The following is a 27,870-nucleotide window of genomic DNA, read 5'->3' as shown; positions in this document are numbered from 1 at the left end:
CGCGGCTCGCGGCCCTCGCGCCCTCGCGGTCAGTTAGTCAGTCAGTCGGACGTTTGCTATCCGATACGGTTAACGCGCGGCGCACTCGTCAACGGAATCAGTGCCGCCGCATCGATGCGCACCGGCGTTACTTCGCGAAGGGGAGCAGGCGAGAGGTAAAGAGAATATAACAGAGAGACGTAATACGCGGCGCGAATAACGCGAGAGAGAGAGAGAGAGAGAGAGAGAGAGAACGGATAATACATTGTGTCGTTATTCCATATAACCGTAAATTCTTAAGTATACGACTGATATCGCAAAAAGATTATCGTGGCTGCGCTCTATTCATCTTTATCGACAACGAATTATCACTGCGTCTTTCCAAAATTTCTATTTGTATTCTTCTTTGTACATTTAATGTGTTACTACAAATTTTATTTGTATGCGGTACGTATAAATTTTACAACATAAAATTGAAAATGTTTGTATCGCGTTACGAAGACCATAGACGTAAAAAGTATAGATTGCGCGTATCTTGTGTTATCTATTAACAATTTGTGCGTCAAAATTAGAAAAAGAACGCAATGTCTCGGAAGTATGTTTATCTCTTTTTAACTAGAGAGTTTTTAACTAGAGACTATAGGTCATGTTCTAAAATTCATCAGTTCATGTTATATATATTATAGATTTCCAGTATTAGCAGTGAATTTGGGAACACGGTCATTGTTTTACGTTTGAGAGAGAAAAACCAGACTTGTGAGACATTGCGTTCTTTTTCTAATTTTGGCGCAACATTTGTTCGATACGCGCAGTCTATATTTTCTACGTCTATGGTTTACTCCATATTATTTATTATTCGAATTTATCGGTGCAGCTCTTTTCAAATTCTATTCCTGTAAACTGTAAAATAAATGTTTTGAGAAAAATGACAGTTTTGCAGTTGCGCTTATTCTTCATCAACGCCGTGAAATATATTTCATAAGACGTTCGTGCGTTCTCTTACGGAACAGATAGCAATGTCGTTGCGTCGCGTCACGGCGGTGACGACCTTTGCGATGCCCATCGCGTCTCGCGTTTCGCATCTCTCATCTCTCATCTCGCGTCGCGCGCAGTTAGTTTAGCTCGGCTCGAGATAGTGAGGGTGGGGATGGCGTATTCAGTACTCAGTCACTCGCATGCCTGGCGTTTGGCGTTGCCTCGCACTCGCACACCTCTCGGATGCCGGATAGCGCGGCGATTCGCTACACACCCGCTACATCGCTACACCCACCGCGCGCGCGATCGAGGATCGAGGATCGAGGATCGAGGATCGAGGATCGAGGTAACACGCTGTACGACTGATGACGATTAACCCATGGCTCGCGAGGCTGGTGGCTAGTGGCTGGTGCAACTTGACGCGTGATGCGACGATCCCGACCGAGCACTTGTCGCAGGTACATACACGTATCGAAAGTAGAAGATATTTTTCAAAACGCCGATCGCGCCGAAACCTGTATACCATTTTCCAACACATTTTCGGACGCAACGGAGAGATAACGATAACGGGCTGGTTCCTTTCGCGATAATAATCGCGATAATTTCCGTAGATTGTTTATTTTCTTTTCGCGAGAGAGGATCGATCAAAAAGCGCGCGATATAGCACGTGGCTAACAACTATTGTAAGAAAAGAGCAAACGCGACACCATATACATGGTGTGTGTGTGCATGTATATATATATATATATACCGCATCCCGGCGTTACGGCGTTACTTCGCGAAGGGGAGCAGGCGAGAGGTAAAGAGAATATAACAGAGAGACGTAATACGCGGCGCGAATAACGCGAGAGAGAGAGAGAGAGAGAGAGAGAGAGAACGGAGGAGAGCGAAAAACAAGGCAAGAGGACAAGAGCGAAAAGAGAGTGAATGCGTATGTGTGTTTGTTGCGTTGTGTGTGTGTGTGTGCGTGTGTATGCGCGCGCGCGGGTGAGCGAGTGAACGAGGGACCAACAGAGCCGACGACGAGGAAGCCTTTCCGCTCTCCCGTGTCTCTTCGTCTCGGGGCATTCTCGTAGCATCGGCGCGCGGTACGCGCTCTCGAGGCCGGTGGAGCGGAGAGGCGCGAGGCGCGAGGCGCGAGGCGCGAGAGGAACGCGAATCGAGAAATCGCAGAGTAGTAGCGGAGTCGCGAGAGAGAGCGAGCGAGGCTTTCTCGCGGTTCGCTTCGCTTCGTTCCCTCGTCGCTCATTCCTCCTCCGAGCAGAAATTTCGCGGCAAAATCGACTTGAACTTTTCGTATACGTGTATTTTTCTCGATACATCGTGTTAGAATAGAGAAGACATTCGAATTTAAACGCCAGTTATACGCGCATCGCGCCCTTTTACGCGCCGTACCCAAGACCCAAGACGAGGAAGGGGAGAGGATAAATTACGTAGTAAATGAAGTTGCGCGAAAAGAGTTTTGTGCAGTGAACGTGCTTGTTGATAGATTAGTGCCGCGGCTTCGACGACGGCGAAGAAAGAGAGCAGCGAGAGAGGAGGAGAAGGCGCGCTATACCTATGCGTAAAACATTGGTGCGAGTGCCAGAACCGAGTACGAAAGAGTAACCAGCTGATAAACGGCGAAGAAGAAGAAAGAGGAGGAGGAGGAGGAGAAGGAGGAGGAGAAGAAGAAGAAGAAGAAAAGGAAAGGAACACGCGTCGCGTCGCGAGAGACCGAGAGTCGCCAATATGCATTTTCACAGTGGTCTGACGTTGCCGATTCTATTCATCATCGCTTCCTGCCCTCTAGCATTACACGCGCGGAAGGTCGCACCCTTGATAGAGGACGACTGGGCGAGAAGACCTCACCGGGCCGCCGGTAAGTAACGATTGCTCCATTGTAAATATATATTTATTGTACCGTATTACCCTATTGTACGATTCTTATCGACCGGCATTGTCAAATGGAAAATCAATCTGGCTTTTCCGATCTCTATCACCGAGCGCTCGACGATATCGCCAATCGCCAATCGCCAATCGTCAAACGCCAGTCGTCGCTCGTCGCGCGAGCGAGCGCGCGGTGCAGTTTCTTGTCCTTTAAAGGTTAGAGATCGTCGCGTGAATGCGCGACAGCGCGACGTGCCTCGACGTATTCTGTGTCTACGAGTGTGTGGCCGCAGCAATCTTATATAATGAGAAATGCGCGCGAAAGAAACACGAAAGGAGAATATAAGTATCGGTGCAACCGCGCGTGTCCACACATCCGTGACATAGCTTAATGTTCTCCCAATAATCATTTTCTCGCGATTCGCGATTCGCGATTCGCGATGGCTACGCAAACTAACCTACCTATGCTTTTTCCGTGATTTTTCATACGTGTGTATACGCGAGTATGGCTTACTTTGCATTTCATACATTTGTGACAAATCGGTACGAGATAATTGTCTCGCCAAAGTTTTTCGTTATTTTGTCTTTCAACGTTTTTTGCAAACTGCAAACTTGTATAAACGCCGATATTGAATCTCGTACATTTTGTACATGTACCTCCTCGGTAAATTTCTCAAAATGCAACATTGTGGGTATGTTAAAGTTTATATTTACATGTATATCGAGTTTTATAAAATAAACTACGTAGCCATTTGTTGGCGCGTTTCAAACATCTCGGTGAATTTTCGCGAGGAGAGAGAGAGAGAGAGAGAGAGTGAGTTTGGAGCATATAAGCAAGAGGAAAAGGACCCGAGCAACTCATTTCTCTTCTTTATATGGATTTAGCAATGCCCACCGGTTTGCTCGTGTCCCCTTTTTCTTTCCACAATAATATTTTCTCCATTTTTATATACATATTTTATATTCCGTTCTATGTGTATTCTAGTTTTTATTTCCACTTTTCTGGACTAACGTGCGTGCGGGGCGCTCTCTCTCTCTCTCTCTCTCTTTCCTCTTTTTATTAATTCAGTATACATTATCGAAATTATAAATATAATTAATGGCCATTACATAATGGCCATTTTTGCTTATATATTTATGCATGCATAGAGAATGATAAAACACCAAAGCTTCGTATATAGTTTGACCTGAAAAAATTGCGATCAACATTTTATACATATATATGTATAAGATGTTGATCGAATATCATTTTATGCGAAAGATATTATTTTACCTTTTTTTTTCTTTTTTTCCGACAATAGCACAGTACGGTATATAAATCAATTAATATTACACGTGTCACATTGAAAACACAACAAACAAATATATCACAATTATCATACAGAATTGCCACATGTGTAATTATTGCGGATAGATTTTAAAAATATTGAATTTTTGTAGATGTATAAGATATTACAACTTTCGTATAAAATAACAAATTAACAACTAATTAAAAGTAAGTAGTTGAACTACAATAATATCAACTCGATATCGAATTATTTCCCGGACAAATTGCTATCTAAATGCTAAATATCCTAGTTCGGAATTTATCGCTCGCGAAATAAATTTAAAAAAACAATGGAAATCGCTTCGATCATTTTTTTTAAACTTATTTTGCGAGTCATAAATTCGAAATTAGATTAATAAATTAACGATAAACTGAGTCGGTATATAGGTAGTCAGCAAAGCCAAGTGCCAAGCCACCGATTAAATTTACAAATAATAAATTGACATTATTTATCTCATCGTTGTTTCCGTCGTCGTTCAATGTCTCCTCGGGTCTCTTCCTCCTTTCTCGTTAACACTCCCGAGCCCCGATTACGCGCACGATATGACGCGCGAGTTTCATTTTATATTGCGACGGGAGTGGGAAAAGGCAAAAATCAGATGCTTACACAGACACAAAGTTACGATGATCTGATCGAGACATTCGCAAATGGCGTGGCCAAATTTATACAATGTTACTTATCTCTGTTGCTAACGAATAGTATACGCACTCATTTTATTTTAAGGTAATTTTTCCATCCGTCGTTTTTTACAACACGCGCGAGTGAATAAATTAATTAATCAATACCTAATACTAACGCGAGTCGCGATCATATTTCAAGAGATGACAATATGATCGTCGATTTACATACGATTGTTATTCGCGTGACTCCTTGACTAGAAAAGATAACGGTGCTCCGTATGTGTACTAGTCGTATTATCTCTAACAGTAAACGCGATCTACTAGGACATGTGAAACGTAATTATTTTTTATACGCACAATTAAGGATTGTCAATATACCCAATTAATTAATTTCCGCGATAATCCGCTATTATGGCATCTAGCGACTAGCCATTGATTCGCTCAATATCAGATTAATTAATGACTATAGTTGTATATCGTATCGATATCAACCGCGAATATTAAGATTTATACCGATAACATAACTTTGATTAATTATATTACATGATGATGAATTGTGACATGTATACGATGATCGCCGTATGATATCAATGGATCCATTCGCGAATGAAAACCATTCGACGCATACGTCAAGATATATGTGGGCAATCATGTTTTTAGAAAAAGAATATTTTTACCTTTCTTTTTCTTCGGATTAATAATATTTGCGTACGCTGTATATATACCATCAGTAGTACTCTCGCAGGGAAAGAAAAGAAAAAAAAAACGTTTCTATAAAAATTATTTCATCTATACATTAATTTCAATACGCGCAATTAGAGATACAGAGCAATGATAAACAGAGATATTTTGGTTGCTTACTATGCGTCTCATTGTGTTCGGATTCGACCCAATTTTATACGATGGTAGATTACTTGGTACGTGAACGCGTATTTAAAAAATAACACGTCTGGAAGTTTTACATAAATGGACCTTATTCACGTGGCGGCAATGCTATCGAGCCCTTTCCTCTCGCGAGCGCGTCGCTCGATCCTCCGTTCGACAAGATTCGCGGCTAATTGGCTGCAGCCACGAAGACAACGCGGCCGTTGTATATTAAACAAGTTTAGTTTAGAAGCCAATTTATTCGCCTTTTTTCAAATAGCTAAAAGCTAAACGATGGCGTTCAACGCTGCATACGCTGGGCGCGCGACGCGCGACGCGCGACGCGAATTTAGACTGTCATCGTCTTTATGCGTAACGCTATTTTATTCAACAATTATATTACGATTACACGATCTATGATGGGAGCAAAAGAGAAAGGGATAAATAGAAAGAAGGAGGCAGAGGATGAGAATTCTCGGATTTGTTAAAAGCACCCTAGTTCCCTATTGCATAATTATGCCAATATGGAACGTACATTCCATCGTGTTGAATTAAATTGTATTAGCAAATAAAAATATATAATATATAGATGTGCGCAAATCTTTATGTTGAAACTGAATGAAATAACGGAGGAATCTCTCGTACCGATAGAACAGTATGCACGCGCATATGTGTATATATTATATATACCTATATATTGTATGACTGCGTGAGAAAGGAAAAATATTTTTCATCAAATACTTGCGCGCGCGTTTGTACATTTTATAAAAGCTGACACGGTAAATTAAATCAAGAGTCACGCACATTCGAAAGAGAGACGCGTTAAATGAATCGGCGATCATAATTTTAGCCGCTTGGCTATTTTTCAGATTGACCGTCACATCCTGATTTTTCGACTTTTTCGACTGTCGCGAAGTATACAGGGATCAGGGATTTCTCTAAAATCAAGACAGCGCCCGTTCCGCGTCTCTCCCGTTTCTCTGAGAAAGGCTGCGTCGTGCCGAAGAGAGGATCGTATATATTTAGACGAGCTGCAGACACAAAACGACTTACCACCACCTCCGCGACGAACGCGGCTTCTTCGTTTCTCTTCTCCTTCCTCTTTCGTTCTCTGTCAACTCGTTCCCTCTACCTCCTATTTCATTATTACCCTCGCGGGTATACACGCGGAATCTGGCTAACGATAAGAATATGGTAGTTGAAACTAATTGTAAACGCTAAGCTCTACGTGTCTACAGTCTACAGTTCTACAGCCTACAGCCTACAGCCTACAGCCTACAGCCTACAGCCTACAGCCTACAGCCTACAGCCTACAGCCTACAGCCTACAGCCTACAGCCTATAGCATCACCATCCAAAGTAAATACACATGTATGAATACTTTGGACAAATATTGCACTTTTCCTCATAATAGAGAATTTATCGATTTCTCAAGATATCGCCTTTTATCGCCCGATCGATTTGCGTCGACTTGATAGAGCCGACCGGACAAGGCACGGCAGGATGTGCAAGATAGGTTGCCATTATCCTCGGATGACATGGGTGCGGTTTATATTTATGCATTTTCTCGTAGCAAACAGCCTTTTGCGACCGTATCTCGTTAATCAATTGTACGGTGATGAATATAGATATAGTTATAATTTGAGAAAGAAGTTTGGAAAATTTGTGAATGTTTGTCGAGACAATTAAAGAAACATGTCGCGCATATCTGTTTACGAGTTTATATATATGGTAGCGCTTTTGTCTGTTTGTTTTTTTGCTCGAGGGAGGGAGGGGAGGGGGCGGATTAATCGGTTGGTCGAGGACAAAGATTTTTAGCGACTATAGATGCAACGCAACATTACGCAGATTCATAAAACTTCAAAGTAGAGTTTGTATCCACAAAGGCGAGTATAACATATAGTGCTCTCTCTTTTTGCTTTCGTACACACGCGCGCGCGCTAAGTCGATATAATATATAAAAAGGATAACGATTGTAGAAAGAGTGAGATAGCTATAGCGGAAAGCGGAGGAAAGAGATGGAAAGAAAAAAAGAAACACGTGTGTTTATCGGTAAAAATGTTATATGTTGCCATCTCTTCTAGATATAGTAGCGAATGTAAAATTTATTTTCAAGCATCATCATTTTCCATATAAAATTATACAATGGGCATATATCGTAGACAGATTTGGTGAGAATAAAACGAATGAATATCGTTCGTTTTATCGTCATTGTGAAATGATCGTTATCAATGTTGCGCGAAAATTATCAATTTAGTCAGGGTATCACTTTCTTCCGCGCTGGCATGGTGTGAGCGTGCATGGTTTTAACGAATCGCGAATCTCTTGCAGTAAAATACATTAATTTTTACTTCGTTTCGGTTGTGTCATAATCTTGGGTGAAAAAAAAAGTGTCGGCAAATACAAATACAATTAATAATAGCTGTAGCTATAGTCTAGTATAGTCGTGATAATCGCAACTGTGACAATGAAATTTCATCCGAGACGTACTCCTCGTCACTTGGAAAATATTTCAACATTATTCTCTTTTATGAATTTTCATTTTATCGATCTCGCGCGCGGTAAGGTATAATCGCTAATCGGTACCGTTAATGTCACTTATATTCCTTTTTACTTAGGCCTTTAAATGTACTAGACCAGGCTTCGAGAGTCGCGCTCTCGTCGTATCATTCGTATCATTCGTATCGCGCGTATCGCATCGTATCGCGTCGTATCGCATCGTATCGCGAATTAGTTTTATTATGGAAACAACATGCGCACACCGTTAAATGGATCTCCCCCTTTTTTTACGTATACTTCATATGGGACAACTCGTTCTGATTTTACGAGCCATCTCAACTTAATCTTTGCGAGAGAGATAAGATGCATCGTTTTATATACGTTATTCAACATTCCTCACGAATGAGTTTCTCTACACGAATCTAGACAGTGTTGAAAAATGTTGTTCTAGCGCCGCTGTGTGTATATGTATATACATCTAGTAAATCTTGTCCAAGTGATCATTTAAATTTAAATCATTCGAAACATTTTGCATAGAATTTTCGTTCGCTGAGAAAATTACAAAATTAAATTTTCTTTTTGATTATTCTTTAGTAACGTTTCAGTTTTATCAGAGTTACGCAGAGTGATGATGAATTAAATTAATGAATCGAAAGTCAATGTGAAATGACTTTTCGAAATGTCATCGGTGCACAATCTTATAAATAAGTGAAATTACCGCGAAATTTTCAAATTTATGTCATTATTGTGCCAGTATTACAATATTACTGTACGACGTATCATCAAAATCTGTCGGATACTTGGCCAACGAATGGCTTAAGGATTGGTCGTTCGTTATCTATTATCTACCGCAAGAGCAATATCGTCGCATAAATATATGGGCTTGCTCAGAAATTTACTCTAATTGCAAGCAGAGTGCCGATGTTTTCAAATTTGGTTAAATAAAGAAATAAATTTGCCGCCGTTAGCAAACGTGTGTGCGTGAACGATAAACATCTAATCGAAATGTCAAATTGTCAATAATTGTCTATTACACAATGCATGATACGTTAACGAAAAAGCACACACCGGTTTTGTAAATATATACATATATAAATTTAGATTATTCTGGCAGAAGCAAAAATATATAATTTTATTTTTCTATATTAATCCATTTATATGGTGGCTCTGCTAAACTGTTGACTCTCGTTGATACCATTGAGTTAACTCTTGTAGTTTCAAACATAAGAGTGAATCGGTATCTCTTTCCATTTCTCTCTCCCTCTCTTTCTCTCTCTCGCGAGCGCGCGCTCGCGCATTTATACCACATAAAGAAAAAAAGAAAAAAGAAAAAAAAATTGATCGCGATATGTTTGAGCGAAACCGAAAGATCTTTTTCCTTCTTCTCATTGCCAATAGCCATCGATCGTCACTCCAATAAATCGAATCAAACTGACTTGTCCGGATCGAAACGTAATGTATTATTTATCATTCGTGTGTTTATTCTCGCGTTACAGAGTCAGTGGAAGGAAAAGTAGGTACGTCATCCGCCAATGATTATCCAATTCTTATTATTTTTTCCGCTGCAGCGATTCTGTGATGGATACGAGGTTTTTTCCATCATATATTTACGTGGTTGTGAATTATGTTTGAAAAGAATAATATTTTTACAAAAAGTGTCGCATATATATAAATTATTTTTTCTCTGAAATTTCGATGCTGTTTACAAATAATTTTTTTTATCACGCGTGTAAAGTACGAGCGATATATTGTACTTTTGCAAAACTGAATTGATCAATCAGTTTCTTGGCTCGCGAGAGCATTGACACGTGCCAGCAGAGAAATTTGGAATAATACGAATGAGCCACTTGTCGACGTAATAGCGGTTTATTTACCAGACACTTTTGACGAATTTAAGCTAACAATATGTTTGAATTTTGGCATAATCCCAATACAGTCAACTCGCAATGACTCTTCTTTTTTCTCTTTTCTTTCTATTTATTTCTACGATAAAATATATTCCTCTCTTTTTAATTAGGTTAAGAAAAAGAAATGTTTTTTGGTGCGCGACTAATTTGAATAATTTCGGGAAAAGAAACGATACCGTATTGTCTAATGTGTACACCTTACCTGATATTTCGATATGTCCGACGGTATATTTACATATCGCACGCGCGTACATACATACATACACACACACACACACACACACACACATATATATATATATATATATATATATAAACATATTTTGTATACGTGTAAATTTGTGGTTGCCGCCGTCGCCATTGCCATCGCCATCGCCGTCGCTGCCGCCGCCCTCGCGCCTTCGCGCCCTCGCGCCCTTGCGCCCTCGTTGCTTATCAGCGCGGTCGTCGCGCGACCGACGAAGGGATTGGCCGAAAGGCTTGGCGAACGTGAATGCATCGCATTACGCGTGCACTGACTCAAGTTGCAGGCGCAAGGTCGGCATTTCTGAGCCGTGCGTGGTATCACGCAAGTGTACGGACATATACAATAGAGATATATATGTTCAACACTGGAACAATTTATATATACATATATCACACATCATTTCATATAACTTGGATATGAAAAAGATATATGTACTTTTTTTCGATTCGTTTTATTAAAAAGTATCTCATATATCTTATAGTTATAATTAAAATAATGCATGCTTCTTTCTTTTATGAATACTCGCGGAAAAAAAATTAATAAAATGAGAAAAAAGAAAATAAAACGTACGCTAAAGAATGCGTTCGCGTACTTGCGTCGTACGTAAATCTACGTGCCATCAGGTATCAGCGCGTGGCGCGGAGCGGAGCGGCGCAGTTTCACGCATACATAAATAATCGCGACGACATCGCGCTATCGCCTACGTGTCTATCCGCTTTTAGCGGAGATGCTAAAACGTCTCGTGAACCGGCACGGCGTGACGCGGCGAGGCGTGGCGTGGCGTGGCGTGGCGTAGCGTGGTGTATCATGGCGTAGCATGGCATGGCATGGCATGGCATGGCATGGTTTGATGAGGAGAAGAAAGGCGAGGCGAGGCAGGCGGCATCGCTCGAAAAAGTGGTGCTCGAACATCGTCCGAAGCTGTGATACCGCTCTGATACCGCCGTGTGATACCTGACGAAAGTAAGGGTGTCGTCTCTTGATCTATGTTTATAGATGAAAATGCTTCACGATCACAGGTGGCCGTTACGTAAAGCAATGTGCTACACGTGACATAGGCGATGCGCTTGATATCTCCAAAGGAAATCGAGAGAGAGAAAGAGAGAGCATAATTATAGAGTGTTGTATCTGTAGATATCACTCTTGTACCGCTACGTCATTTTGGCGAAAACTTGAAATTAAATTTATGAGAGTGCAAGCATTATTAATAATATTCTATTTCCACAACTTTGCAGAAAACCGATAAAAACGGATATTTCAACTGGCTATTTGTACAAACGTATTGAGGCACCGATAGAGGAGAGAAAGAGAAATGTTTTTAATCTATAGAAATCGAGTGGTTTTTTTTTATTTTCAAAGAATAAAGTTTATAATCTTTAAGTGATATTCTAGATTCTAGAAAAAAAAACTGAGACCAACTTGAAATTAAAAAATCGGCTTTGTGATTTCTAAAGTTTAATTTTTAAATTTTACAAAGAACCGGTGTTTTTGTTTTTGTCAGTCTTTTCATTTCTCTCCATTATGATGCGATAGGATAACCGTCTTATGTACGTGCTTCGTATCACAATGTTACGATGAGACGTGAGAGCGGGCGCGATGCTAAAGGTGATGTGAAACTCGAGACGAGACGAGACGAGAGGATAGATGCCGAAAAGAAAGAACGAGAGGAAGAGACGAATAGCGAGAATCAACGGATAGGCGTCACGTTCGTAAATCTATCCAACATGAGAGAGAGTGAGAGAGAGAGAGAGAGAGAGAGAGAGAGAGACGCACAGGAGAATGCGAGGGTGGAAAAGCGAAAAGCGAAAAACGAAAGGTAGCACATGTTTGCCATTCGCTTAACCGCTTTGCGGATTATGGTCTAGTGTATTCCGGTGCATGCTCTTTTCCACGCTCGCATTATTTATATTATCGTGAACGAAAACGTACTCATGGCACCCGCAATAAAAATGTAGATGGGCGCACACTCGCGAGTGTTTGTTTAATCAGTTCGTAAAATCGATTTAAATATTAATCGTCGTTTCGTCTCTTTTTTCATTTTATTGGACATACATTTGCCCAAATGCCTTTGCGAAATGATTGCCATTGACGAATCTTAATCATTATCATTGGCAAATATCGTTTGAAAGTTTTGATTATCGTTTGAAATTTATGGATTATAATTGCGAGTAATCGAAACGTATTTTTTTCCAGATGAAATATTTATATTGAATAATATATAATAATCGTTTATAATTATTAGAGACATTTAAATATATTTATTTATTTAATCTCTAATTGTAAATATATTCAGTTAGGCTTTATATTAGAGAGAGAGAGAGAGAGAGAGAGAGAGAGAGAATATTAATACGATTTACTTTACAGCGGCATTCTATACCGCGTGACTCGCATATTTTTGACGTAGTAGCTTGATATTGTGACTCTCTCTCGGACTCCTAGTTACTTAAGGCCGCGACTTTGCGCTTACGTTAGAACAATTTAGCGCGCGCAGTGCAATGACCTCGTGCAAAACGGATTTTTTTTTTCACTCGTATTTGACCAAGTTTTTTCTTTCTCTTTCTCTCTCCCTTTCTCTCTTTTTTTCTCTTTATGATAATTTTTGATCAGCAATGCTAGAATGGGAAACCTGCAAATCTTTTTTCTTCTTTTCCAAGCATATCTCTCATTCTCCTTCCCATATATGTATGCGTGTTATCCGCATAAATTTATACACCAGGCATATAGAGTACATATTGACATGTATAATCAAGTAATTTACTCATCTGTTAGACAACGAATAAGATGCATATTCCTCCGAGAGTACTCTCTCTTATAAGTAATATTAATAGAACTCCGCTAATCTCAGATTGATCATGAATTAAGAAAAACTGCAGCGCGCTATATTCGCATGGCAAAAATAAAAACACTGAAACATGGTCGTGCGTAATACACACTTGCGACGAAAACAATTCCTATTACGTTATTTTCAGAATGCTTTCAAACCCGCATTTATTTTTACATCGAAAGGTAAAGACAGTGCCAGTGTAAGGGAATGAAACTCTCCATAGCTTTCAGTAGCTTTCACTTTTTTTTTTTTTTTCTTCTTTGAGCGGGAGAAGAGTCTAAGAAATTATAAAAATCGCGAATATATATTAGTGTCAATTTAATAATATGTACAGACATATATTATATGTATTATATGTATTTTTACTAATTATAAAATTATATTATCAACTTGGTTCAGAAAATTTGATCGTATTATTTGTTTTCTTTTGAAATTTACATCTCCTATATAGTTGTTATAAAATGCGCGCGCGCGCGCGCACACACACACACACACACACACACACACACATCTCAATTGTAATTCAGCGCGGAGCGGTCAGGAAATTCCTGCCACTGTGTCACTGATGGCATCGATTAATCAGTTGTGCGGTATTTGTAAACAATAGCTAAAGTTTTACATCTGGAATAAAAAATTGCGTCGTTGATCAAGTCTCATTCAACGATGGTTTAAAGAACGCGCAACGGCATATTATCGATAAACGCGAATGAATATGCGTACGACTCGTGCACATGCCGAACGTATTACGTTATACCCACGTCAAATTGCGCCTTATTCGTCAATGATGGCAGCGAAAAGCAAAAGTGTAGACAAAGCATATTTGCACCTGAAATATATACGCATCTTTCTTTTAATAATAATAATAATAATAATATATACTAACTCGTATATACATACACACACATGTGTATTGTATATTGTTAAACGTGAAATATAAATTTATCTTTATGGTATTATACGAGTAATCGATAAATTATACATCAAATAGGGCGATATTTAAATTTTGACAATTTTTATTTGTAACATTTTGTTAGGCGATAACGATATTGACGATTAATTCCTCTTTCTCTTTGTTTCAGAATGCACTTTTGGCAAGCAGATCCGCGAACTAGGTTCCGTATGGTTTGCGGATTTAGGACCGCCTTTTGGAATCATGTATTGTATCAAATGCGAGTGTATACCGGTACGTAATACAGTGAGCTCGTGTTTTATTCGCATAAAATATTTGTACGCGCGTATATGTGTCTATAACTCGCTATACGCACAATCCGCATATTAAAACACGCTGCATCTCTCACGCATAGTGTTTGGCGTATATACATGGCATTTATCATAATAAATAATTTCAGTATGGTATCACCAGAATTTATTAACATATATGAATAAAAATGATTTGTAAGGACGTGACGGGACGCCTCTTTTCTTCGCTTTGGAGTTTATTGTCGAGAAACATGCTATAATCGTGTTTAAATACTTGTTCTAAATGCGCGTTCTAAACGTGCATTTCGATAGTCTCACGTTCATCTCTAACGAAGGGTTGAAAGAGATTCTTGAAAAATGTATTACGATCATCGATCGAAAAGATGAAAAGATGAGAATGAAAGACGGAAGAAAATGAGAGAGAAAGAGAGAGAGAGAGAGAGAGATGCTGCGCTGTGTGTTATGTTCGGCTCGTGAGCGCGGCGTCTATTTTTAGACTTTAGAAGAATGACAGTCCCCCTCCTTCGTGTACACGAGGAGCTATTGATAGGTCGCGATCTTGGTTGTAGAAGAAGCAGACGCGTCGCGTGAATCACACGTCGTTACGAGAAGTCGTGTCTCCTCTCTCCTCGCTTAAAGTCCTCGCGGTAATGTCGCGGTTCGTCGAACGCGACGCTTATCCTCCGTTGCAGAGTTTCCAAGATGAGATGAGATGTGATGTGATGAGATGAGATGAGAGAAAGAGAAAGAGAGAGAGAAAGAGAGAGAATCACGCATTCTCGATATAATACCATCTTAAGAAGCGCAATGTTAATCGAGCTTGAGAATTAATATACGTATCGTTGCGTGCTTTTATCGTTTTTATCGTTGGCGCGCCACGAGCGATGTGGAATAAAATATATAAATATATTAATACTTTCTTTTACCTTCTTCTCTCTTGTATCAGTATCCTCTTTATCGTCGTGCCAAGGCGCGACCAAAAGTAACAAAGTAGAGTAAGGAATACAAAGTCACGAATATAAACAAAACATGTTCTTTTTATCAATGAAAAGACAGAGCGCGATGGAATATACGAGCATATAGTTTGCTTCGCGATCGCAAACCTAACCGGCGGCTAACTAACTGTCGTTTGTCGCTTTCAGGTGCAAAAGAAACGACGGATCATCGCGAGAGTCCAATGTCGCAATATAAAGAACGAGTGTCCCAAACTCACGTGCGACGAACCAGTTTTACTACCGGGTCGATGCTGCAAATCCTGTCCCGGTGACTTGAGTAAGTTATGCAATATATCTGATTAGTTTTTCGTAGGCCTCGCTGTGTGTGTTTATTTATAGTCGATCCTCTTTTCTGTCCAATCGTCAAAAGTGCGCGCGGAAATGCGCGCTTTCGAAATAAACTGACAATGAGTAAGGTTAACGCGCATCATTTATCATAAATATTTCCTTTTGTTTTTTCACTTCATCGATGATACCGAGAAGGCAATCTCTCCGAGTATCCCGACTATGCGATTTACTCTATCCGCATTCTACCGCGACTAGTATAGCGGCGATACAGATTAGGTTTAGGAATCCGCGAAGAGAAATAGAGACGACGTTGTGCCCGTTGGGGTTGGGGGAGCTCTCGAAGAATTTGGCCCAAGTCACCGATGCGGTGAAAGTAGCGTATCTCGCACACTGATAAGGTTAGCGGATAAGCTTCGCGTGCGTCAGCAACGATAATGAGCGCAAATTGCCGCGAAATGTTTCGCTTTGCTTAGCGATACTATCGCTTTTACGTTACATATTTATCTCTACATCAATTATTTACTCCAATAAATCGCAAATTGACGCGTTAAATTTCTTGGGTACAAACTAGAATAATCTTTTTAGCCATCGCCGCTTTCGCACATTTATGCGATTACTGCATTGTTTTACTTATTTTCAGGAACGACACGATAAACTAGGATTTAAAAATTTTCCATGTCTTTATCTAGAAATATGCGGAGAGAGAGAAAGAGAGAGGTTGAGAATTTGCCTAGTGGTGAAAAAAAAATGGCAAAGAAAAAGACAAAATGACGGATGAAAAAAAGAAAAAAAGAAAAAAAGAAAAAAAGGTTTAGGAAGCAGGATTGACCGATCGCGTTCTCTCGAGAAGGAACTCGAGTTGTAATCGTTGAAGAGAAGCGGAGTGAGAGGAGATGAGGACGGACGCCACGGGTTTAGCGCCATGGCGCCGGCTATATTACCGTATGGCGTCACTTCGATTAAGCCGTGCAATCTAAATGTAAATATTAGCATACGTAATGATCGGGCAGAACGCACGCAGCGGGAATAAGAATAGATGGGCGGATGAGGCGAGAGACAGAGAGAGAGAGAGAGAGAGAGAAAATGTGGAAGAGAGATTGTAGCAATGGATACGAATTGCTCAGCGGGAGTACAATAGGAGTCTTTTATGTCATTTATGCAAATTCATTTGACCGTTCCTTTTACTTTTCGACATTGTCCGAGCGCTTATAAATAGAGACAGAGTCGTTACATTTTTATAGTCGCGTATCGCGCAGTTATTGGCGATGCAACGAAAAAATGCGCATATATATTTATCGTGCAATTAGGTTAATGTGACACTTTTGATAAAGCGCTCTCGTTATCGTCGCGATTCTGCCGTGACCAACAACGATAATACATATAGAATTATTTTTTATAATCCCACCCCTCTCATTTGCTTCTCGTAGAAAGCTCGCGCGTCAAATTTATTTTCCGCACGAGACGATTCGCCCTAATAATCATCATTGTCATAATTGTCACCGCCGCGCCGTCTGATAGGAGCTCGTTGGCCCTACTAATGAAAGATGAAACTTGGCGCAAATAACAGCCCCTTTCTTTTACATTCCACGAGAAAATGTATTGCGACCCTTGAACTCGTCGATTGGACCGTCGCATCGATTCTCATTCGGTTCTCGTCGATTATCCCATGTCGGTTATGATACACACACACGCACACACACACACACACACACACACACGACCATGAAAATATGACTTTGATTCTTCTTCGACGTTATAAAAATAAATTAGACGGTACTGACGTGTGCGTCAGTATGGGATAGAAAAATTTAAACGCAATTTAAAATACGTCGAAGAAAAGAATTTTGATTGATCGCAAAAATACTTTACGAGCCAGACTACCCGACTTTTATATCTTTATGTCGCTTGTTTGTTTGAACGGCTGGAGATTGCACATTCAAATATTTTTAATCGATGATCCGTAATTCTGCATAACGATTGTCCTTTCAATCCGACGATATTGCTTAAAACGACAATTTATAATCGGTCGACATATTTGTTAGATGACTTTTTAGCCGAATTCGCGCGCCGGATTCGCAAATTTTTGTCTTGTATAAAGCTATAAGAGACTTATTAATTTATTTACGAAAAAAGATTTGAAAAAACGAGGAGACATAAAAAGCACGACGGATAGATTTGATTCGCGAGAGCAATTAATTATCACATTATCATCTATACTCTTTTTTTCGATTTATTTTAATGACACGATAGAATTAACGTCGCGCCGTCCGTCGCGATTAGATTCGATTAGGCGGAAATAGTTTAGTTGATAACTGTGGTTGGTCTCACGCGTGTCGAGAGAGGCATGCTGTACGTTTTGCGCGAAGGCAATTAACGTCTCTGTGGCGCTGAACCGGCGCGGTATGCGCCATAAAAGTAACATTCAAAGTAGCAACGGTTGGCGCCAGCCGACTCTTTTTCCTACCGCGCTCCTACCAAGCATTCTTTATGATCCATGCGCATGCCACCACCGGCTGCTGGCTGCTGAGTCGAGTCAATGTTGGACTGTTGGACATCGACGATCGACGATTGATCGTTTATTTTTATTTTATGCCTATCCTCTGTGAAAGAGAGACGGAGGAGGGAGATAGGCAGGGAGAGAGAGAGAGTTGCCATCAGGCCGGTATGCGTCTACGTTTGATACCATGTAAAACAAAGTATAAAACACTCGCCATTCTCTTATGCGAAGACAGTTTTATGCTTCCGAGTTCTAATTGTTCTGCTGTATAAATATATTTAGTTTTGTTATAACGTACGCGATTGTGTACATACATATGTGCGTGATGCTAGTCCCTACGTACGGTATACTCCTCCAAGACAAAGGCAACGAGAATTCTTGGAAATCCTATTTTGGAAACGACAAAAAAGAAAAGATATTTAAAACGAAGAAAAGGAAAAAGGGCGCAAAAATTTGATTGATTGAACTCGTCTAATAAATTTTATAATCAACATTTCATAAAAATATAATCCTTATATTTTTACATTAAATTTACAAAAAGAATGTTGAATAAACAAAAGAATTGCATCGAATAATAAAGTAACACGTATAATAAATGCACGTATTTACGATAAAATAAAACTTTTGTTACAGACACAGACATAGTGCAAGATTTACCGGCGCAGTTAACTTCGGAAGAAGAGGAGCGAAGCTTGAAACGTAAGATTCTTTCGAGTATTTTTGAAAAATTCTCGACACACTCGCAATGATGACATATACATTCGAATACGTTTGATTTTGATATCGTTTCTATTTATTTGAAAGAGCAATGTAATAAAAACAGTCTCATGATTGCTCCATCACTTATCGAGCACGTGTGTTACGCCTTTTCCTTTTTTTCTCAAGTAGCTTAGCTTAGCTTAGCTTAGCTTAGCTTAGCTTAGCTTAGCTTAGTTTAGCTTCAATTAATGAATATCGTATATCTCGTGATTACAGATTTCGGCACCCTATTAACCGGCAGAACGTCACAATCTCTGCGTCGTGACAATTTGAATCCAACATCGTACAACAGCGCGTACAACTATTTGGCAACCGGTCGTTTCAGCTTCCAACGCAAAAATCTCTACTATTCGTTTTATCTGTCCGCATCGACGCCTCGACCGCGTAGCATACAGTTTATCGATGGATCCGGCAGCATTCTCGAAGAACAGGTGATGGATCCAATCGGTGGCACCTATCAAAATGCTACTGGCAAACTTTGCGGCGTATGGAGGCGTATGCCGCGCGACTATCGTAAATTATTGCGAGAGGAACGTCTGCATGTTTCCTTCATCTGGGAACCCTCGTCAAGTCTGACCGGTCAGGTATCTCGATACCGCGCATTATCGAGCGAACAGTTCTCCTCGCTATTAGAACCGACGATGGGCGTCGATCGATCATTGATGTCCGGCGCAGGCGCGACGGCGATTGTATCCGCCTCATCCGCTTCGACACCATCGATCCATGTATCGCTCGTCTTCAACGGTCTCTTCCTGCCAAACGATGTGATCGACGTTCCGCTGATCGTTCAGCTAGAACACCAGGAGAAGGATTACGTGGTCCTTAGTGAGGAGATAGTCGTGAAAAAGCCGTCCAACGAATTGAACTTCGGCGAGATTCGTAGCGCCCTTTCCGGAACTGATCTCCGTTTGTTAACTCGTGGCAAGTTGTCGATTAGTATAATGTCTCGTAAGGATCCGCAGGCTCTTCGACTGGCTGGCACGGTTGGTCCGCGCGCAACTTGCGATATATATCAGACATTACTATTGTCCGAGACACCGTCCGCGGCGTCCGGATTGGCTTGGGCCTTTCTGGATCGTATCGGAGCGCTACGTTACGGAGTTCAATTGATAGGACTCGAGGAGGAGAGTCCCCTGGTGACATTAGTGGACGAGGGAGGGAAACGGAGAACGGAACTCGAGGACTTGACGCCCTCATTGGTCAACGGTCTCGCAAACGGTTCCTTGGATCGGCCCGGGCCGAGACTCTTGCAGCCGCTCTTCAACGAGGAACTCTCTGTAGTCGCTGCGAGTCATCTCGGCTCCATGTTGCGCGGCAGACTCTTGGAAAGACCTGTGGCAGATGCTAGAGACACCGCCGCGCCCGTATTACTGCGGAGATCGACTAAAGAACCGACGTATCCTGGACCGGTCGGTCTGATATGGACCGCGGTAGACCTGGATTGTTCTCTACATTATGAACTAGAGCTCGCTGGTTTTCCTTCCTCTTCTCAAGAACCACAGACGTTCCGTTTGTATCTGGAGACAATGCCTCTACTGGCGCAAGGTGCTCCCGTTGCCAGGAGGCTCCTCGAAGAATTTACGGGATACTCTCTAGAGGGTTCAGTTACCGGACTGTCACCGATGGAGCTCTACAGAATCGAATCGGGTATCGGTTTTCTCGAAGTGACAGATAAACAGGTTACTCACATCTTGAAGGCTCCCTTCAAGGCTAGAGCGCCGTTTAGCTGTTTGCCGCACTATGCCGACAATGACATTGCCTCTGTGGTGGCGTACAATCTGCAGCCACCCAGATCGGATATCGAGACTGGCGCGTGCTTTCACGAGACCAGATTCTACGAGGAGGGCACACAATGGACATCGAGCGCGGATCCTTGTTCGATGTGTCATTGCTATCGCGGCTTGGCACGATGTGATGCAATGCCTTGTCCGACAGTCTCTTGCCCACTGGGAAAGCAGCTTAAGCAACCATTGTCTGGTCATTGCTGTCCGATATGCGTTGGTATGAAGAAATATGTTTATTTATTATATTTATTAAATGTATTTATTTATTTATGTGGGAAATGTAAGGAAAATTGAATTCTTTAATATGGAACAGAAAATCAACACATGTTATAACTGAAAGAGAAAATGGTAATAAAACGAGTAAAGTAATACTTAAACATGATTAGCGAATTATAGTAAAAATCTACAATATTTGTGCATGTGTGTGTGTGTGCGCGCGCGCGCATCTGTTTGCAAGCACATGTCTGATTCTATACAATTAAATTACAATAAAGTTTTGCAAAATGTATGTACTATACATATATTTGACATGTGTAAAAAAAAAAAGAAAATGTATTTGATGACTACTAATATCAAATTTAATCAATTTAATATAAGAAGGAGTTTCGACTTTTTGGGAAGGTCTTAAAAATTGAAAACGTTTGTAGGCCAATACAGCTATGCCTAAATTATCGTTACATTATCAGTAATTAATGATTTATTAATAATATTTAGCACTGGTGACTGTCGAAACTAATACAACAATCAAAAGCAATATGACGAGAGGTTGTACATTGGCTGGACAATATCATCTCGCAGGATCATCTTGGCATCCGTATTTACCACCAGTAGGATTCGATATTTGTGCGATTTGTGTTTGTGACGTAAGTTTTTATTCCTTTTGGTTTCTATTAGAATTTCTATTATCGCAGTCGCACGGATAGATCAATTTGCGAAAACATTTGAAATAAACTGTGAAAAATTTCTTTCTCCTAAAGCAATATTTTTTTTTCTTTTTTGAAAGAATAATACATATATAAAAGAAATAAAATACATATAAAATATGCAAGAATTTTTTTTTTATTTATCGCGTGTTTTTTCAACGCATAATACAATTACATTTTGATTCAGATTGTGCCAAAGTAATATTATAGAAATATTTTGCAGTTTTTCCCTTTTAGTTAGCTGACGCAAGAATTACTTATAATATATAATTAAAAAATGATAAAAATATTTCTTTACAACACGTGTTGTCTCATGTATTATAAATGTATATAACATACGAACATTCTTTACTCTATGTACATACATTTAGTATATCGCTAAAACTACGAAAACAAAATTCCTACACTGTCTCTCTTTCTTTTTCTCGCGAAAAGTACTAATAATAATTAAAATAGGATATGATAAAATAAATTTGTCAGAGTGTGTGTTATTTTATACCACTCTGGCGTAAGCAAGTGTAAAAAGTCAAGTCACCTCTCACGTTCGCAATTTACAACGGAAATCCATTTGTCTCGCAGGCTGTCACGCTGGAGGTGAAATGCCCGCGGGTGCAGTGCCCGCCGCTCGAGTGCGACGAGAAGATCGCCTTCAGGCCGGATAAGAAGGCTTGTTGCAGGCAGTGCCCGGTAACGACGCCTCGTAGCAACATAACTACCACCACTTTAAGCGACGTCGCGCATCTACCGAGAGATCAGGCTTTACCTTCGACGCGGCGCACCACGGAAGAGATACTCTCTTCTGGTGGCTGCAAATATCCTCTCGGTGGACCCTATGAGAATGGCGTGGAATGGCATCCCCGAGTGCATTCCCACGGTGAGATGAAGTGCGTCAAGTGTCGTTGCAAAGTAAGAATTTATTTATCAAATTATCGAAAAAGATTATATAATAACGATACATAAACGTACGCATCACAGTTATCGCCATAGTTCGCTTTGTATAGCAAAACATAGATATACTAATAGAAGTTTTATTTGATTTCAGTTATTGAAAGATTTAAAAATTCCAAAATTTTCAAAATTAAGACATTAAAAAATGAGACGAAGTTACTGCTGTGCGCGTGAGAGACTCTTGTCGCGATTCGTGAAACGAGGCTATTTATGAATAAAAGACGTTATTCGTATACGCTTTCTCTCTATCAATCGTGTCTAATAATCATTTTAATCGAGCCGATGCAGAGCCACTTGTTGCTAAGCAGAGGAAATCTAAAACTTTGAAAGTTGATGTATGTTATTTATCATTTCATTTCTTAAATGATCGCTAAAGTTGCTTTGTTGCAATATCTAGACAAGACACATATGACGAGAAACCTTTAGGGAGATAGCTTTTAAACATACTTGTGTTTGCCTGGTCCCTTCCATTATAAAAACTAACTTCATTCATTTTCATAAGATGAAAATGGAACGCGCGCGCTGTGGCCTCGGCTGATTTGCATCGCGTCGCGTCACGTCGCGACGTATGACGTAGACGGAGCGAAAAATCGTGAGAAAACGAATTTAACAAATTATTTAAAAAAAAGATATTCTATAAATATGGATGTAATTTGTAATCAAGGTTATCAAGATTTATATTACTGCCGAAGGATTTTAAATAATTTATGTGATTTTTATATTTTGTTTCTCGTTTATTCGAGAAGAAAGGGAGAGAGAGATAAAAGGAATATGAAAGAAACAATTGTGAAATTTGCGAAAGGAAGAAAGAGAATAATAGCACATTTATGATTCGCTTACCAACAGCTGTTTTTAAGAAATTTAAGAATTCCAATTTTTTTCCTTTTTCTTTTCTAAATTTCTCCAACGATTTTCAATGAAAATAATATTTATTAATAAAAAAGATACGTACACACTAACTCATGCAAAATTGAAATTAAATATTTTGAAAAATTTCAAGCAATTATTTAGAAATGCATTATTATAGAGACATATTTGTGCGTATTTTTTTAATAATACAAATTCTGATAGTAGAAATTTTTGATCTTTTTGGAAAGCTTGCTCTCTCTTCTCTTACTTTCCTTCTTGCTACGGTAAAAATTTTTGTACAATTTTAAAAAGGTTTGAAATAACTGCTTACATTTTTCGCAGTATTGTGAGCATCTTTTTCGAATACGCGGTACCGTAAATGGTAGTAAAGCCGCTTCTTGTACGCTTTCTGTATGTTTCAGAATAGCGAGGTCAGGTGCGACAGGAAGCGCTGTCCACGATCACTTTGTAATTCGATCGCACATCAGATGAAACGTGGCGAATATGTGGCGGACGTCGATGATTGTTGCACAGCGCAATGTCGCCGGGCGAGACGTCATCACCGCAACAACCATCATTCGGCATCGCGGCATTCTGTGACGCCTCGTGAGCTAAGCTGAGCTGAGCTGAGTCTGATCGTCTTGCGAAAAATCTGCTCTGGTCTACGAAAAACCTTGCCATGTGCCGTGCCATCATCGTCGGGTGATGATAAAACCAGTCGTCGATCGTTCGTGCCGCCACTTGTCTGTCGCGCGTGTCACGAGCGACCGAGGAGAGCCTTCCAAGCGAAAAGAAATCAAACATACTTTTACATATGCGTATATCAAGATTGTGAGATTAGAAATGGATTAGAAATATATCCGAGAAAAGCTGATTTTTACAAGTGGTAATGCGAAAAAGATTGACGAACGAATTTATTCCGTTGGGAATATATGTAACTCGCATTCGACTGGGCGGAAAACGATGCGCGAATCTTGTCGCAGAATTTCGTAAGGCTCGATGAGAAGAGAAAATAAGTAATCAACAATGGCGTATACATTGCTCAAAATTTATTGTCGGTGATAAAGTCAGCGAACGCGTATACAAATAATACTCGTACGTTTGCAGAAGATTAAGAAAACACTAGTGTAATAAGAGGAAGAACGTGGTTGACATGATATCGGATGCTATTCTTATCCGCGACGCCCGTCCGCTCGGTCGTTTGCTCTAAAGCCTCCAACGCCCGCAGTCAAACGCTTATTAATCAATTGATCCTCATCAACGGGTAAAATGGAACGAGAGCGCCCTTCTCTTCGTAAAGAAGGACATTACGATAAACGTTAAGAAATATGCGAAAATGAAGGGTGAAAATTCGGACAGGAACGAGTTTTTCATCACGTCGTTATTACAGTGCCTACTGTACCCATTAATCTCTTCGAGTTACCCAGCAACCAAAGAAGACTGAAAAACCTCCGATGGCGGCATCAGTTTATTACGCGATTTCTAATGTTTACTAATAACTAAAACTCATTATTATTATCATTATTTCTATTATTAATAGTATTATTATTGCTATTGCTTATACTATAATTTTACTATCATTATATAATTGGCATAATTATAATCGCTATATATCTGCTGCTATTTCATTTTTCTTATTGTTTATCGATTTTATCTTTGCCGATTGTTACGATCAAATCTAAATTATCGCTGATAAGAGTGTATTATTTATAGAGTGCATTGCATACTCATATCGTATGAACCATTTGACTAACAATAAAAAAAACATGGTAACATTACTCTATGATACAGTAAAATATTTGTCAATGATAGCAGTCATTGCTGTAAGTATATTTATAATATTTAAGTTGTATTTATTATTATTATTAGAAATAATTTTTTCTTCAATCGGATCACATCGGATCCTAGGATAAATGAATTAATTTTGACATATCTTTAACAATCGCCGATTAATTATTAATGCGCATTGTCTGTGAGACACAAAAATAAATATAATGTATGTAATACATATTAATCAACGTCAAAAATGTTTTCCTTTATAAGGTTCTCGGTCACACACAATTTAAAAATAATATCTCATTGGTTACAATTGGGTCGGGAGCCATCTTCTAATAATTTTTTTAAAACTTTTAAGCAGCAATTTTTTTAACGATGTATTGATATATACAAAAGATTCATCATATATTTATTTTTTATGTATTATTATATGTATTTTTGTAGGGTATAAAAGATCTATAATCTTTATTCAATTATAGCTACGCTTAAGCATAGCTTAAAGCTTAAGCGGCTAAATGATAGAAATACGGATATCGTTAATATTAGGAACTATTTAAGAGCTCTTAAGTCGAGCTAAAAAATTCAAAATATATCGATTTAAAACCTCTTAAATAGCATCTAATGTTGCTACTAAACCGAATCCAATCGGCAAAGAAACATAATTCAATTCAATAAATATGGCAAATGTCGCTTCAGAGCGACAATCTGACAATGAATCTAGCAGCCAACAAGACAACTTGTATATACAAGTTCCGATATTGCAACTGAAAACTTTAGAAGCAAATTGCGTTTTTACGTTGCGTTTATCAATGTTACAATTATAGCTTACTGGTTCACTTGTTATTTAACTTTACTATTTAACATAGTGTGTGTCTCGTGTAAAGTTGACAATGGCCTAGTTTACACAGATATACTTAATACGTACTAAGTACTACATTGGCCAATCATAGTCATTCCTTGAAAGAATGGAACGACTGTGATTGGACAGTATAGTATTTAGTACATAATAAAGTATATCGGTGTAAACTAAGCCATTAACTCACCATTTGTCATACGTGCCTTACTTATGATATGAATACATAATAGTCAGCTGACATTAACGCCATATTGTATATTCGAATATTTTGTACATAGTATACAATGAAATGGCTAATATTATTTTAACGATAAATCAGCATTATATATGATAATTATTATTAATATTATTTATACATTATTGTATAATTCTTTTAGCGCCATCCAGAGTTTTCTATATTGTATTTCTGTTTATTATTGATTTATTATATTGTCATGATTATTTAAAGTCATTCTCATGTGCAAGTTATTGGTTTTTTTGATGAGTTGATATTAATTATTTGATAAACAAATTGCTATTATTTTGACAAGCTTTATGCACACATGATGCTGTATTAAAAACAATGCTTTTTTTAAATTTAAATTTAGTTGTCAATGTATCTATAATGCTTGTTGGAAACGAAAAAATTTATTGTCTCTATCTTCCTTTAATTATAAATTTAGTTAACAAAAGACTAGAAAGGAAAGCTGTGTGTGCGCGCGCGCTCGCACACGCATACACACGAGTGTTACATCGCATAAAAGTGTACCGTTGCTTATTGTTAGCGTAAAGTTTGCAAAAAAATATGGGCGAAAAGCGGATATTATTATTAGAGGTGATTATTGCGGTCTAGCATCGTACATGTATACAAAATTTATTTTACGCCAATAATTATCCGCAATAATTACAATGACAAGATGTAATGTCGCGATACGATGCCTATAGTGTCTGTAACGTGAAATCATCAGTAAAAAAATATAGATGTAGGAGGAAGTATAGACTGTGCATATATTTTATATTATCTATTAAGCCCGTATCAGATTACGCATTAAAAATTTAAGATTAAAGAATGGAATTTGACTATTTGGAACAAAAGAAACTAAAATTTCTTTGTCCCGATTGGTCATATTTCAATCTTGAATCTTCAATGCGTAGTCTGATACGAGCTTTAGCAATTCGTGCGCCAAAATTAGAAAAAGAACGCAATGTCTCAAAAGTATATGTTTATCTCTTTTTAATAAGAGAGAAATTGTTCCCATAGTAACCTATATAGTAGTCTTATGTTTGAAAGAGAAAAACCAGGTTTGTGAGACGCGTTCTTTTTCTAATTTTGGCGCAACATTGTTCGATACGCGCACATTTCCTACATCTATGATAAGAAAGGACAAAATTGTATCCATGCGTTCAAATACAATGTCCGTTTGATATGTTTTTTAAGATATTCTTCAATTTATATAATATACGAACGGGGTAAGCAAAATTACCGTTACGGTTATACTTTTTTATATAATGCAATAAAATATCAACGAAATATTTCTGCGACAAGGTAGAGGCTGCTGAGAAATGTATGCGAAGTGCACTTTAAGAATTTTATGAAAAATGTAAATCGATATTCTGTATTGTGCCAAAACAATTTATTAATTAAAAAAATGTCGATTATTATTATTACTATTAAAAAGATAGTATAGCAATTTGTCCTGTACAAATCCTAAAATTTCCTAAAAAAAAGAATGAAGAATGTCATCGGGTAGGAATTTGCCAACGGACGTATGATTCACAGAAATCGAATTCGGAAAGTTCTCTATCATTTTTTTTTTATAACGCTTAATAAAGGAGTTATTATTGAGTTAAGTCTGGTCAATCAGCGCCAACCTTTAGCTGGGCGCACGTCGGTGAGCCGCGTGC

The 27,870-nt window shown here is 39.0% G+C and overlaps 1 protein-coding gene across 5 annotated transcripts; it reads left to right on the top strand.

Moving 5' to 3' along the window:
• The first annotated feature begins 5 nt into the window (after positions 1–5).
• On the top strand, positions 6–27,636 carry LOC115242131 (dorsal-ventral patterning protein Sog). 5 transcript variants are annotated; one of them, XM_029818206.1, is made up of 9 exons: positions 6–155; positions 2,444–2,815; positions 14,191–14,294; positions 15,454–15,583; positions 18,725–18,790; positions 19,067–20,851; positions 21,349–21,497; positions 22,137–22,463; positions 23,777–27,636. In XM_029818206.1, exons 2-9 carry the CDS (start codon positions 2,686–2,688, stop codon positions 23,972–23,974), a joined length of 2,889 nt encoding a protein of 962 aa, XP_029674066.1. In that variant the 5' UTR covers positions 6–155; positions 2,444–2,685; the 3' UTR covers positions 23,975–27,636. The 5 variants fall into 5 exon arrangements, with proteins under 5 accessions (XP_029674066.1, XP_029674069.1, XP_029674067.1 ...); XM_029818209.1 differs by lacking the exon at positions 6–155 and adding an exon at positions 1,190–1,300; XM_029818207.1 differs by lacking the exon at positions 6–155 and adding an exon at positions 1,313–1,412.
• Positions 27,637–27,870: the final 234 nt, after the last annotated feature.

This window comes from Formica exsecta, unplaced genomic scaffold (genome assembly GCF_003651465.1).
Source record: "Formica exsecta isolate Colony F162 unplaced genomic scaffold, ASM365146v1 scaffold57, whole genome shotgun sequence".
Lineage (NCBI taxonomy): Eukaryota > Metazoa > Arthropoda > Insecta > Hymenoptera > Formicidae > Formica > Formica exsecta.
This window is presented reverse-complemented; position numbering and strand designations above follow the sequence as displayed.

What these genes read in the sequence shown, in the direction of transcription:
- LOC115242131 (XM_029818205.1), top strand. Translation starts at nt 3,329, where the DNA reads ATGGCTTACTTTGCATTTCATACATTTGTGACAAATCGGTACGAGATA. An exon ending in AGAGGAGCGAAGCTTGAAAC is followed by an intron (nt 18,791 to 19,066) that starts GTAAGATTCTTT and finishes TCGTGATTACAG; the next exon opens with ATTTCGGCACCCTATTAACC. An exon ending in GTGCGATTTGTGTTTGTGAC is followed by an intron (nt 21,498 to 22,136) that starts GTAAGTTTTTAT and finishes TTTGTCTCGCAG; the next exon opens with GCTGTCACGCTGGAGGTGAA.